The 14,469-nt window shown below is 47.4% G+C and overlaps 3 protein-coding genes across 3 annotated transcripts; 2 read left to right on the top strand and 1 right to left on the bottom strand.

Annotated features, from left to right (window-relative positions):
* The first annotated feature begins 704 nt into the window (after window positions 1-704).
* Window positions 705-2,528, top strand: LOC109773152 (protein ROOT PRIMORDIUM DEFECTIVE 1). Its single transcript, XM_040386821.3, has one exon. It carries the CDS (start codon window positions 985-987, stop codon window positions 2,269-2,271), a length of 1,287 nt encoding a protein of 428 aa, XP_040242755.1. The 5' UTR covers window positions 705-984; the 3' UTR covers window positions 2,272-2,528.
* A 2,538-nt stretch (window positions 2,529-5,066) lies between these two features.
* LOC109773144 (putative receptor protein kinase ZmPK1) lies at window positions 5,067-8,055 on the top strand. Its single transcript, XM_073496385.1, has one exon. The coding sequence runs from the start codon at window positions 5,400-5,402 to the stop codon at window positions 7,857-7,859; it is 2,460 nt and encodes an 819-aa protein (XP_073352486.1). The 5' UTR covers window positions 5,067-5,399; the 3' UTR covers window positions 7,860-8,055.
* A 299-nt stretch (window positions 8,056-8,354) lies between these two features.
* On the bottom strand, window positions 8,355-11,270 carry LOC109773143 (putative receptor protein kinase ZmPK1). Its single transcript, XM_020331840.4, has one exon. The coding sequence runs from the start codon at window positions 11,031-11,033 to the stop codon at window positions 8,529-8,531; it is 2,505 nt and encodes an 834-aa protein (XP_020187429.1). The 5' UTR covers window positions 11,034-11,270; the 3' UTR covers window positions 8,355-8,528.
* Window positions 11,271-14,469: the final 3,199 nt, after the last annotated feature.

The following is a 14,469-nucleotide window of genomic DNA, read 5'->3' as shown; positions in this document are numbered from 1 at the left end:
AATTGTCATTGGCTTGAAGTAAGCTGGAAGCACAATTTAATTTGCTGATGTTGGACGAAACTTGTCTGAAGCCATATAGCCTGGAAAAATAATCAGGAATGGTGTCTGTCTTGCTGACGGAACAAGGTATAGTGAAGAGTGTAGGCAGAGATCTAGAGGGAGCTGTAAAATGATGCACAAAAGCCTGCCCATCCAAACTTGGGCAGGAGCAAGTGTGATTTTACCAGTTACTCGTAGATGCTATGAGCAAACCTTTGGAGTAGAAATTGAGGTTCAGATGGCTCACATCGCTGGACCTGGAAGGAGGAACGGTGGACGCCGATTGAGATTTGAGGTTGATGCCCTCAGCCAGCACGGCGACTGGAGCAGGAGGCTCAGGGTTGGTCACGTTGGGCTTGGATTTGCGACAGGGATGAGCAGAGCACGGATGGCCACGTCTGACATCTGGCGAAGGCCGCCGCTCCAGGCTCCACGGGCACGGGGGAGTGAAGGAAGGAACGAGGCGACCGGTCGTGGTTAGGGTGGCGGGAGGGGCGGACGGACGGTGCGGATCTCCCCATCCTGCTAATCTAGCGGCGACCGAACGAAGCAGCCATTTTGGGTCTCACTCTCTCCTCCGCCTTGTTCTGCTCACTCTGCTTTCCCTCGCGCCGATACCACCGCCACCGCCACCGGTCGCGCCGTCGCCCTCGTCCTCTGCAGCCACCAGGCTCTGCCCCTATCCTCTTTTCCTGCTTCCTCGCGCTTGCCCGTGACCACACTCCGCCGCCAGGCAGAGCTCGCTCCTATCCACCCAGAGCGCATCCTGTTCGACGAAATGCCCAGCTCGCAGCCGTCCCTTGTTTCCCCAGTCGCATCTGCAGCTGCACACATGATGCATGCGTGCGCCTTGTCTCAGTAGGAATTGGCATTGCTACTTTCTCTAGAGATTCAGTTTTTTCTTCGCAGCTGGGTAAGGATTCAGTCTGTTAGCATACAAGCAAGATGGCATCCAAGCTATTCAGCCCAAAAAATCTGCGCGTCTTCTCCCCGAGGCTGCACATGCTGAACGAGGCGTTCTGTTACAGCCCGTTTAACCGTAGCATGCAGAGGAGGTGGAAGAAGCCGGTGGACTCAGCACGAACCCGCCTGGAGAGCAGAACAAGGGACCATAGGCTGGACAAGCTGATGATCCAGCTCAAGAACCTGAGGCTGGCCTTGGATTTGCACGCCGTGATATCCCAGCAGAGGAATGGCTACGCGTCGCTCCAGCTCCTTCTGAGGTGGAGGCGTGAGATCGGCCTCAACACCGAGATCGGCGCTTTCCTCAAGAAATACCCCCACATTTTCGAGATCTACGTGCACCCTGTCAAAAGGAACCATTGCTGCAGGATCACCCGAAAGATGGCTGATTTGGTCGCCGAAGAAGATGCTGTCATCAGGGAAAATGAGCCCGCCGTGGTTCAGCGGCTCAAGAAACTTCTCATGATGTCTACGGACGGAACTCTGAATATGCATGCATTATGGCTCGTAAGGAAGGAGCTTGGCCTGCCCGATGACTACAGGTCTTCTATGCTGCCAAACCATCAGTCTGATTTTTCTCTTGAAACCCCTGATACTCTGACATTGATCACCAGGGATGAGAATCTGGCTGTAGCTAATGTCGAAGAATGGAGGGACAAGGAGTATACAGAAAAATGGTTAGCGGAATATGAGACCAAATATGCTTTTCCAGTAAACTTCCCTACAGGCTTTAAGATTGAGAAAGGTTTTAGGGAAAAGCTTAAGAATTGGCAGAGGCTTCCCTACACCAAACCTTACGAGAAGAATGATTTGCATCCAATCACCAACTCTGAGAGGCTTGAGAAACGTATTGTTGGTATTCTTCATGAACTCTTAAGCTCGACAGTCGAAAAGATGGTGCCACTGGAGAGGTTGTCACACTTCAGGAGACCATTTTCGATGGAGGTAAACTTGCGGGAACTTCTTCTTAAGCACCCTGGCATTTTCTACATCTCGACGAAAGGAAGCACGCAAACTGTGCTTCTTAGGGAGAGTTATAATAAAGGATGTTTGCTTGAGCCAAACCCTGTTTATAGCGTGCAAAGGAAAATGTTAGATCTGATTTTGGCTGGATGCCGTGGCATTGTTCAAACTGAAAATGCCATCTCACTTGTTGAGGAGGATAGCCAGGGAAGCAGTCATGGGTCACAGAATCACACATGCCAGGTGGATAACATGAATTCCATGTCACAGTTTGAAAGTGACTCCTCTGTAGAGTCATTTTCTTGAGGAGTCTTTCTGTGACTCAGGTGAAATAGGATTTGGTGAATTAATGCAGTAATGGGAGAATCTGAAGCATTCAGAAGACAACAAACAAGCTTTTGGCGCTCTCTGAAGTACAAGTAGTCAGGCAGGGGTTCCTAAACTTGGTACTGAAGAAACTCCCATCAGATTTTTCTTCTTGTATTCATATGCATTGCTTTTCTAGGATAATGCATCCTTTCCACTGAAGTTTCTTTCTTTGAGGCTATTCAATGAAGCTCGTTGCTGACAGAAAAGTGCATTAGCTAGACTACTTTATTTCTTCTAGTGTTTTTGTGTAAAATTTAAATGCTGCATATGTTGTAGCTGGCATTCATGCTGAATTAAAAAAATTATCGTGAGTACATTTCTAGCTGATTTCAGTGCCTGCTTTCTTCTTCTGCTGCAGCTTATTATAAACGCCTTCTAATTTACTTTATTCAAGTATATTTATCTGGTAGTGTTCTAGTTTAAAGACACTGGTAAAAGTACAGTGTGAACATGGCAACAGGGACAAAAAGAAGGAAGCGGATAACACCCACTTTTATGTTACTATTTACATTGATAAAACTAAGGTTCGGTCTGCAGATGTCGTGATAGACGATACAAAAGTAAATTACAGCCTTCTGTCTTTCTTTCAGAGTTGTCTTACAGCAAGTGCTCAAGTGTTCATCCACTGCTCTGAAGCAATGTAACCCGTAAAAATATCGCACCTTCAGAAGATAAACATGGGAAACTTTGATTTTTAAGGTCAAACCAAAGCATGTAAGTTAACCCTTCTAACTAACGAAATTAGCACCTGTGCGCAATCCATTGACACATTTTTCTGTAACAGCAACCCACTTCTCCAAACTGATCATGGATTTCTGCTTGGCTGTAAATTTATCTCAGATACTGTGGATGTTTGCTTCTTTCACCATCCTGCAGCAGGTTCCTCCTAGGGTTTGGGTTAACTGGACCCCGGCCTTTGTGGACAGCGTCTGTTGCGCTGTAGTAGTGTTTCTCTGCTCTTGAAGAAGAGGAGGCACGGCTGTAGAGACTTGCGGGCAGAATATGTACTTGAGCACTTGTCATCTTGTTGTGAATGATGCTCCTGTTAATTTCTTTTGCAAACTTGCATGATCCTGCTACTCATTATTCACTGATTTGGATATTTGTAATGGGTTGAAGATATCTCAAGTGTTGTGGCTGACTTTAGTGACTGAGATCAACAATATCTCACATTTGTAACACCGAACATTATTTACTTTGAACGGGCTAGACCAGGATATGCCTTGATTCATTTTTTGATGTGCTATTTGACGGGCTTTGTTGTTCGTGTGATATTTCATTGACTGTTAAAGTTGCAGGACACGCAGGGTTGGTGAGCAGGGTGCAAGGGGTTGAATAGAAATTAGATACTGCCACCTTGCTGGACAGCGACCGCCCCTGTTTAAAGCTGACTTGATCCTTAATATTCTTGAAATGTCACAATCAAGCATGGCCATGCGGCTCTATATTCATTGACGAGTCTCAAGCTCAGACAGATGAACTATTGTGTTGGACAAGATGCATCTCTCAGCTTGTGGACTTCTAATCTATTTCAGGTAACAAAGTCCAATTAGTAGTCCCTCTCTTCTGCACTATATCGTTTTTACAAGTCTCAAACCTGCATGCAGATAAGAAGTATGACAACCGTGGTTACTAGTGGATTTAACGAAGACAACGGGAGTCTTGCTGTGACTCGCACAAAATAGTAATTGATGAAATAATGCAGTAATGGGAGAACCTGAAGCTTTCAGCAAACAACAAACAAGCTTCTGGTGCTCTCTGAAGTACACGTACTCGGGCAAGGGTTCCTAAATTTGGTACTGAAGAAACTCCCATCAGATTTTTCTTCTTGTATTCATATGCATGGCTTTTCTAGGACAATGCATTCTTTCCGCTGAAGTTTCTTTCTTTCAGACTATTCAACGAAGCTTGTTGCTGACAGAAAAGTGCATTAGCTAGACTACTTAATTGCTTGTCATGTTTTTGTGTAAAATTTAAACGTTGCATATGTTTTAGCTGATATTCATGCTGAATTAAAAATTTAAACGCCGCATACATTAGTATACAAAATGTAAAAATGTGAATTACAGCCTTCTATCCTTCATTCATTTCTCCGTTGATCAGAGTTGTCTTACAGCAAATGCTCAGGCATTGGCCGCTGCTCCGAAGCAATGTAACCTGTAAAAATATTGCACCTTTCAGAAGATAAACAGGGGAAACTTTCATTGAAATCTGAAACCAAAGCATGTAAATTTATATTCTAACTAGCGAAACAGTTGGCCCCTGTGGGCAATCCATTGACACATTTTGCTGTAACAGCAAACCACTTGTTCAGGCTGATCATGGGTTTCTGCTTGGCTGTGAATTTGTCGCAGATACAGTGGACGTTTGCTTCTTTGACCATCTTCCAGAGGGTTCCGCCTAGGCTTCGGTTAACTGGACCCCGGCCTGCCTTTGTGGACAGCTTCTATTGCGTTGTAACAGCATTCCTCTGTTCTTGAAGAAGAGGAGGTGTTGTAACAGTATAAAATCACAAGTTATGAATACACGTTAACAACAAGCCAAGCTTCACTTTCTCAAAAGTTTGCTGAGGAGAGCGACTCCCCACCTGAATATTTCATTGCTGTCCAAGTTGCGGCACACAGAAGGGGTTGGTGAGCAGGGGTACAAGGGGTTGAAAAGAAGTTAGATGCTGCCACCTTGCTGGACAGCGACCGCCCCTGCTTAAAGCTGACCTGTCCTTAATATTCTGGAGATGTCACAATCAATGGCCGCCATGTGGCTCCATGTTCATTGATGAGTCTCAAGCTTAGACAGATATAAACTAGTGTGTTGGACAAGATGCATCCCTCAGCTTGTGGACTTTTAATACATTTCAGGTAACCAAGTCCAATTGGTAGTCCTTCTCTTCTACAGCATATCGTTTTTACAAGTCTCAACATGCATGCAGACAAGAAGTATTCCAACCATGGCTACCAGTGGATTGGACCAAGACAAACGGGGAGCATCTGGAACTTCATCGCCTACTCAACTCATCCTCATCCCGGTCCTGCAGGCAGCAGCTCAGATAATCTCTGCAACCAACCATGGCTACCCCCTTTCTACCCACCCTGCTCCTATCCTTGCTTGTTCTACTTCTACCAGCCGTGGGTGTTGGTGGCGCGGCACCTCCCGGCGGCGACGTCCTGGCGCTGAAATCCTCCCTCGCCGTCGAGGATCATGAGACCAGCTTCCTGCGGTCACCTGACGGTACGTTCTCCTGCGGCTTCCACAGCATCTACAGCGGCGCCTTCACCTTCTCCATCTGGTACTCCGACTCACCTGGCGAAACCGTCGTCTGGAGTGCCAACCGCGGCCGCCCTGTGCACTCCAGGAGGTCAGCCGTCACCCTGAACAAGGACGGCAACATGGTCCTCACCGACCACGACGGCACCGTCGTTTGGCAAACTGAGGGCGACCTCCCAAATGTCCAGTATGCTCAGTTTCTTGACACCGGGAACCTCGTCCTGAAGAACACAAGCGGCACCATTGTTTGGCAGAGCTTCGATTCGCCAACCGACACCTTCCTACCCACCCAGCGAATCCCTGCCACGGCAAAGTTAGTCTCTACCAGCCGGCTGCATGTTCCTGGTCACTACACCTTCCGTTTTAGTGACCAATCCATGCTGTCTCTCTTCTACGATGACACCAATGTTTCTGACATATACTGGCCTGATCCTGATTACCAGTACTATGAGAATAACAGGAACCTCTATAACAGTACTCGGATGGGGAGCCTTGATGATTACGGGGAGTTTTTCGCCAGTGATTTCGCTTGGCGTCGGCCTCTTGTTGCCTCTGATAGAGGCTATGGGATTAAGAGAAGACTTACCCTTGATTCTGATGGTAATCTTAGGATATACAGCTTGAGCAATGGATCAGATTCAAACAGGAGATGGACAGTTTCATGGGTGGCTGTCTCTCAGCCATGCATGATACATGGCATGTGTGGTCCATATGGGATCTGCCACTACTCCCCTGCACCAACATGTTCTTGCCCACCTGGTTATGCAATGAGGAATCCTGGCAACTGGACACAGGGATGCGAGCTTACCGTAGATACCATCGGATGCGGGGATAGTGAACGGAATGTGACATTTTTGCGGCTTCCAAACACTGATTTTTGGGGATCTGATCAGCAGCGCATCAACAAAGTGTCATTGGAGCGTTGTATGAACGTATGCTTGAGTGATTGCACGTGCAAGGGTTTTCAGTACCAACAAGGAAATGGCACATGCTATCCCAAGAATCTTCTTTTCAACGGAAGGAGTTTCCCAACACCTACTGTGCGAACGATGTACATCAAGCTCCCCACAAGTTTCAATGTTTCAAATACCCCAATTCCACAGTCCAATGTGCTCAACACTGAAATACATCGTCTTGAATGTGATCATGTGAGCAAAACAATCATAGAATCAGTGCCAGACATGGTTCGTGAAGATGGCAGTGATGATCCAAAATGGCTCTATCTATGTGGGTTCATTGCTGCATTTTTTGTCATTGAGGTTTTCTTCTTCGCGTTTGCATGGTTCTTTGTTCTACGGAGAGAGTTTAGGTCATCGCAATTATGGGCGGCCGAGGAAGGCTACAAGGTGATGACTAGTCATTTCCGGATGTATAGTTACAGAGAGCTGGCCAAGGCGACTGAAAAGTTCAAACATGAGCTCGGATGGGGAGGTTCAGGTATTGCCTACAAGGGAACCTTGGATGATGAGCGAGAGGTGGTCATAAAAAGGCTGGAAAATGTAACACGGAACAGGGCAGAGTTCCAGGATGAGTTGCATGTCATTGCAAGGATTAACCATATGAATCTGGCAAGAATATGGGGGGTTTGCTCAGAGAGATCCCATAGAATGTTGGTCTTGGAGTATTTTGAGAACGGCTCATTAGCTAACATACTATTCAGCAACAAAATCTTGCTGCAGTGGGGTCAGAGGTTTAACATTGCTTTAGGTGTTGCAAAGGGGCTGGCCTATCTTCACCATGAGTGCCTAGAGTGGGTCATCCACTGCAACCTGAAGCCGGAGAACATTCTGCTGGATCAGGATCTAGAGCCTAAGATCACCGACTTTGGGTTCGCAAAGCTGCTCAGCAGAACGGGGCCTAATCAGAATCTGTCTCGGGCGCGAGGAACCTTGGGCTACATGGCTCCGGAGTGGGTCACTGGTTTACCGATCACAGCGAAGGTTGACGTGTACAGCTATGGGATCGTGCTTCTTGAACTAGTGTCAGGAACAAGAATTCTCGACTTTGTTGTTGATTTGGAGGAGGATGTCCATGTGGTGCTCAAGAAGTTTATTAAGATGCTTTCTTACAGGTTGGAAGGGGATGAACTGTTGTGGTTAACGGAGTTTGTAGATGTCGGACTGGACGGCAATTTCAACTACCTGCAAGCGAAAGAGTTGATCAGGATAGCTGTTTCATGCCTGGAGGAGGACAGGAAGAACAGGCCAACAATGGAATCAATAGTTGAGAGCCTCCTCTCAGTTGAAGAAGCTTCAGTTTGAACTTTGAACATAGTTGTATCCTTGTGCATAGGTATTCCATGTTATGTAGTAATTGAGTAATAAAATAGTAACACATGTACTAGTTGTTCATGTATATATTCAGTCTTTTTGTTTCTGAAATCGTTTTAGGACTTCTTAGTAGTTATGAGAACATACTGTAAATCTGACAATGATAATACCAATGAGGTTGTCACATATCAGGTCTGTGCTAGCCTGTGGTATCATCTGGTAACTGCTTGCCAACTGATATATGTGTTCTATGTATTGACATTCTGTATCAAAGGTTTTTCATCTGGCAGAGGAAATGCAGCAGGACTGCACAGGTATCCTGATCTAGTTCACAATCTAAGTGCTGCTGTCCCAAATCAGCTATGATACCACTGTCAAACCAATAGTTTAGGGCAAGAAGAACAAATCCAAGTGCAGCTTGTCCAACATCTGCAACAGGTAAACTTCTAGATTTCTGCCATCACGCATTAGCAAAGACATAATTCGTGGGTTCTAATTTCAACTCCCTCTGGTCCATAATAAGTGCCGCGGTTTTGAACTAAGGTTGAACTGCGACACTTATTTTGGATCGGAGGGAGTACAATAATATATATATGATTTGATGTGACAAAGATTGCTGTATACACACACACACACTAACACATGTCCAAAAAAACTGAATCATATTTCCGGATATTCATTATCTCTTGACTCATCATCTGCAGAGATGAGCGTCTGCACTACATTCTTCATACCGGGCCTTTTGTTTCTATCTTCCTCTAAACATGAGACAGCCAACTGGGCAAATATTCTAGCTTGCGCATGATTATATTCGCCATCCAGCCGTTCATCCACGAGGTCCGCAACCCATCCTCCATCGCCGCGCTTCGATCTGTCAACGATCATCTTCACCACGGTTCTGACATCAGTTTCAAGCCCCTCTTTCCCATCCACCACCCAGTCTGAAACCCTCTTCCCTTTCATCAGTTCCAGGAGCACCACGCCATAGCTGTACACGTCGACCTTCTCGGTGATGGGAAGGCTGGACACCCACTCGGGCGCCATGTACCCCCTTGTTCCTCGGATTCGCGACAGGCCCGAGTCGGACCCGTCTCTGTTGAGCAGCTTCGCCAGCCCGAAGTCGGTGATCTTGGGCTCCATTTCATCATCCAGCAGTATGTTCTCCGGCTTCATGTCGCAGTGGATGATCCACTCCAGGCACTCATTGTGAAGATATGCCAGTCCTTTGGCCACGCCGACGGCGATGCTGAACCTCTGCTTCCATCCCAGCAACCCGCCGGAATTTCCGGTGCCTTGGAACAGCACATTTGCCAATGATCCGTTGTGGACGTACTCGTAGACCAGAATCCGGTGCGCGCCTTCCGAGCAGAACCCCCACATTCTTACCAAGTTCATGTGGTAGATCCTGCCGATCGCGCTCAGCTCGGCCTGGAACACCTCCTCGCTCTGGCTCACGTCCTGCAGCACCTTGACGGCCACCGTCCTGTCGTCGTCCAGGACCCCCTTGTACACGGTGCCCGAACCGCCGCGGCCGATCTCGGCGCGGAACTTCCTGGTGGCCGTCTGCAGCTCTGAGTAGCTGTACGCCCGGAAATGGCTGGTGATCATCCTGTACCCTTCCTCCACGGCCAGCAGCTCCGATGGCCTGGACAGTATCCCTTTCTTGGAGAAGAGCCAGCACCCAAACGCTATCACAAACACCTCGATGACGAAGAACGCGGACAAGAAGCCGTAGAAGTAGAACCATAGCGACTTGCCCTGGTTGCTGCTCATCTTCGCCGTGCCGGAGACGTTGAGCAAGACCTCCGGTGCCGCGGCGTCGCATCCGGCAATGCCCTCCTGGATGGCGAGGCCATCATCGGTCTGCCATTGATGGATGCGCAGCTCCGGCACGTTGAAGTCGGCTGGGACCTTGAGGTAGGCCGTGCCGGGCAGGCCGGGGAACGTCCTGCCGTTGAACATGAGGCTCTTGGGGTAGCACTCCCCCTTGCCCTGCTTGTACTGGAACACCACGCACGACGGCTCGCCGGTGCACTGCGCCTCGCACGCGTCCAGCGACAGGTACTCGCTGTTGTTGAGGTCGAAGCCCCAGAAGTCGGTGTGCGGCAGCGCCACGAACTTCACCTGCTCGTCGCGGCCGCCGGTGGAGTTGCTGAACGTCGGCCGGCAGCCCCTGCTCCAGTCGCTCCGGTCGGCGCGCTCGTGCCCGGGGGCGCAGACGCAGGCCGGTGAAGGCGTGTAGAGGCACACCGCGTTGATGCCGCACACGCCGTGGATGATGCAGGGGTTGGAGAACGCCATCCACGACACGGTCCATGCCTCGCCGTCCAAGCTGTACAGCCGGAGGTTGCCGTCGGTGTCCAGCGTCAACCTCCTCCTGACCCCGGTGCTGCCCAGATCGGCGGCATCGAACGTCGCGTTGTCGCTGGCCAAGAAATGGCCCGTGGAATCCAACTCGGCCTCGCGGCTGAAATTGTAGATCTTGCGGCTGTTCTGCCAGTAGCTGAAGTAGGGGTTGGGCCAGTAGATGGTCGATACCTCGCCACCATCGTCGTACACCATTGAGAGCATGGCGTAGTCGCTGAACCGGAAGCCGTAGTGCCCAGCCGCGAGGAGCCTGCTGGTGGACACGAGGCCGCTCCCGGCGGCGCCGCTGAGGCGCTGGGCGGGGAGCAGGGTGTCGGTCGGGTGGTCGAAGCTCTGCCACAGGACGCTCCCCCGGGCGTCCTCGACGGCGAGGTTGCCGGTGTCCCGGAGCCGCGCCCGCGCGGCGCCGTTGTGGGCGGTGGAGTTCCAGACGGCCTCTCCGTCGTAGTCGGTGAGGACGAGCGCGCCGCGGCGGCCGTCGAGCGCGAGGCGGGAGCCCTGGCTGTGCACGGCGCGGCGCGCCGTGGCGGTGGCGGCGGCCGTCCAGACGACGGCGCGGTCGGCGGAGCGCGCGAACCAGACGGAGAAGGTGAAGACGGTGGGGGATACGGCGTAGAAGCCGCAGGCGAAGGCGCCGTCCGGGGAGACGAGGAGGTCGGACGCGTGGTCCTCGACGGCGAGCGAGGCGCCGCGCGGCAGGCTGCCGCGGCCGCGCTCGCGCTGCGCCCCCGCGCGGCCGGTGCCCGGGAGCACGAGGGCGAAGAGCAGAAGCAGAGCACAGCGGCGAGCTGCGGTCATGGCCGTGCAGAGCAGAGCTGAGCTTGGTCGGTGATCAGGCCGGGACAAAAAAATCGTTAGTGCTCTAGCTGCCGGGCTGTCACTGCGGAAAGAATTGTTTGGCCCGGTGCGGATCGGGAAAAGGATAGAGAAGCTAGCGGCGGCACGTAACGTAATCAAGCTCGACGCCGGTCGCCGGAGTTTGTAATATTTTATGCAGGGGCACTAGGACGAGGAGGTCAAAGGCCCCACTTCTTCCGGTAATGGGACGAGAAGTCACCCACATGTGCAAGCAAATACAGTAAGAAAAACACTTCACGCTGTTGGTGTTGGATCGCACGTTCAGGCGCGAAGTCTAGCTCCTACTGTAGTTGGTTGATTATTAAGGTGGAAAAGCGAGGATCACGTTGAAAAATTCTACTCCATACGTTTCAAAATATAGCGCGTCCACGCTTTCCGAGGTTCAACTTTGAGCATAAATCTAACCAATAAGACCGACTACAGCGGGAGCGAAAATTATACTAATGAATTCGTATTCAAAAGAAGTTTTCAATTATATAATTTTGCTCCCGCCGTAGTTGGTCTCGTTGTTTAAATTTATAGTCAAAGTTGAAGGGCGGAAATCGAGGACATGCTATATTTTGGAACGGAGGAAGTAGTATCTTGGATCGATCGTACTAGTTCTCTGTCCGGTCGTAAGACTAGTCACAATGCGTAGTAACTTAGACTAATATGTTACTACCTCTATAGTGGGGAGTAACATATGTGTGGTGTCATGTAACACTTCATTTATTAGGTTGTAGACTCATCTTGTCTTGATATGTGTGATGTTACAGTAAGGCTGGTCATAATAGGAGTATTATAGGTAGTATCATGCATGCCAACTAGGCAAATTTGATAAGGTGGCATAGGATTAAATGAAGGAAGAGAGGGTTGAGTATCATATCATGATACCATATCATATTAAATATTATGCTACTATATGTCATGCATGCTAATAAATAAAGTCATCTATGATACTAACATATGATATTATGCACTACGGATGTAGTATCATACACTAGTATCATATGCATGATACTAGTATATGATACTTGTCATCACGACCAGCCTAACTAGCTATGCTACTATATGTCCCTATTTCTTCATTAATTACTCGCCACATTATCTGTTTTGCCTAGAAATGTATGATGTTATCATCTAGAGGTAATATCACAGGTGGTGCTTAAACTTGCCACCAATGTTCACTTTAGTGCCTGAAGTTGAAAAATACACCGAACTGGTTTCAAAACTTGGCACGAGCGTACAAATACAGTGCTAATCCCATTAGTAGACGTCTTTACGCTGACGTGGCACCGTAGTTCGCTTAGCATGCACAGACAACCTCGCCCTAGCAAACTGGAACTACTGGCCAGTACGCCATACATTTTCTCGTGCATGTTAATGAAAACAGATTTTTTTTTAGAATAATGAAAACATTTCCTATTTTGTTAGATAAAGAAACACGTTCGTGGGTTTTAATGGCCTGCTGCAGTGCAGCCCAGTTTGCGCACGTTAGTTTGATTTAGAAATTTGTAAAAAAAAATTGTAAATTATAATCACAGTAAAAAAATACATTTCAAATATTTGTGCTTCAAATTTTTTATAAATACATATAAATTAAATAACTAAAATGTTCATGTAATTTAAAAAAATAGTCAGCAATTTACATGTGATTTATAGTTAAAGCTTTTCGTAAATAAATTTTCTAAATTGTTTAGTATATGCAAAAATAATTATAAAAAACTTAATTTTTTGAGTAAATTCCAAAAGATTATGCATGCTTGGCTTATGCTTAAATGAAAAAAAAATGTTATATGTAGAAACATTTTTATTAATATTCACATGTGTATAAATTTCTTTTTTGCGAGAAACATGTGTATAACTTTCGTCGTGTCATATATTCAAAAAAAAATTATAATTAAAATATAGTCAGTAGTGAATATTTTTCATAAACTGAAATTTTAAATTTTGGATATTTATGAACATTTTACATTGTTGAAAAATTCTTAAACAATATGAATTGTAAAAATGTACATGTAACTATTAAAAGGTTTATGTAGTTAAAATAATATTCATGAATTGTAGTATAGAAAATATTTATATAATTCTAAATTTACAGCCATTTTTATAATCAGAAATACCATTTTATTTATATGATATGTTTAAAACAAATATGTGAATATTTTTATTACTGTGATTATAATTTGCAAACTTTTTTACAAATTTCTAAATGAAACTAAGATGCGCAAACTGGTCTGCACTGCTGAGGCGATTAAAACCCACGTACGTGTCTCTTCTTTCTTATCTAAAAAAATAGGAAATGTTTTCATTATTCTAAGAAAAAGGATCTGTTTTCATTAACAGGAACGAGAAAACGTATGGCATACTGGTTCTTTCCTAGGGCGAGGTTGTCTGTGCATGCTAAGCGAGCTACGGTGCCACATCAGCGTAAAAACACGTCTATTAATAGGATTAGCACTGTATTTGCACGCTCGTGCCAAGTTTTGAAACCAGTTCGGTGTATTTTTCAACTTCAGGCACTAAAGTGAACATTGGTGGCAAGTTTAAGCACCACCTGTGATATTACCTCTATCATCTATATTACTCTTACTGTGGGTAGTCTAACAGGCACAGTAGCATGCATCCAGACCGAGCAAACTGTTCCCGGTGCCCGGAGCACCTCTTTCGCTCTCAACTCGATCACTCTCTGAAGAAAAAACCGAGACAGGGGAGGTTTTGTGCAGGCCAGGTCCTGCTGCTTTTCTGTTCTTCTCTTCCTTTTATTCAGTGATCCTAAAACGTGTCATGATGCCTGCAGTAAACTCCATAGTGCCCGTGCCATCACACGGATAAAGTCGTGCAGCAGGCCTTAACCTGTTCGTGCGGAGCACACATCAAAACATGTCCTTGTGTAGCTAGCAGGAATCTTAAACTGAAACCCGAAACTACTGAAAAAAAAGACACCTAACGATTTTGGCTGCCATGCCATGGCAGCGAGTATTTGCGTAACTGAATCATCCCAACAACCCCACCCTAATTTAGGTGTGCCACCTGATGTCGAGGGTGCCGATCTTCGAGCACAGCTCCTGGAAGCGACTGCGCCCAAGCGGCTTGGTCAAGATATCCGCCTTCTGCCCACCTGAGTGGATGAACTCGCCCGCCATCGTGCCATTCTACATGTTGTCACTGATGAAATGGTATCGGAAGGTCAATGTGTTTGCTCCTGTCGTGCAGCACATGATTCATCCGAGTTAATAGCACTGCAGGTCCCTCAACTTGTCAGGGAGGTGATGATTTGGTCCTTGAGCTTGAAAAAGTGGATTATTTCATTCCTTAACTTGTCATGGAGGTGCAAGTTTAGTCCTGGACCAATCAGAACTCGCCAGGTGGAGCCAGCTGGCCTGGGCCGGTCAGT

Source organism: Aegilops tauschii, chromosome 4 (assembly GCF_002575655.3).
Source record: "Aegilops tauschii subsp. strangulata cultivar AL8/78 chromosome 4, Aet v6.0, whole genome shotgun sequence".
Lineage (NCBI taxonomy): Eukaryota > Viridiplantae > Streptophyta > Magnoliopsida > Poales > Poaceae > Aegilops > Aegilops tauschii.
This window is presented reverse-complemented; position numbering and strand designations above follow the sequence as displayed.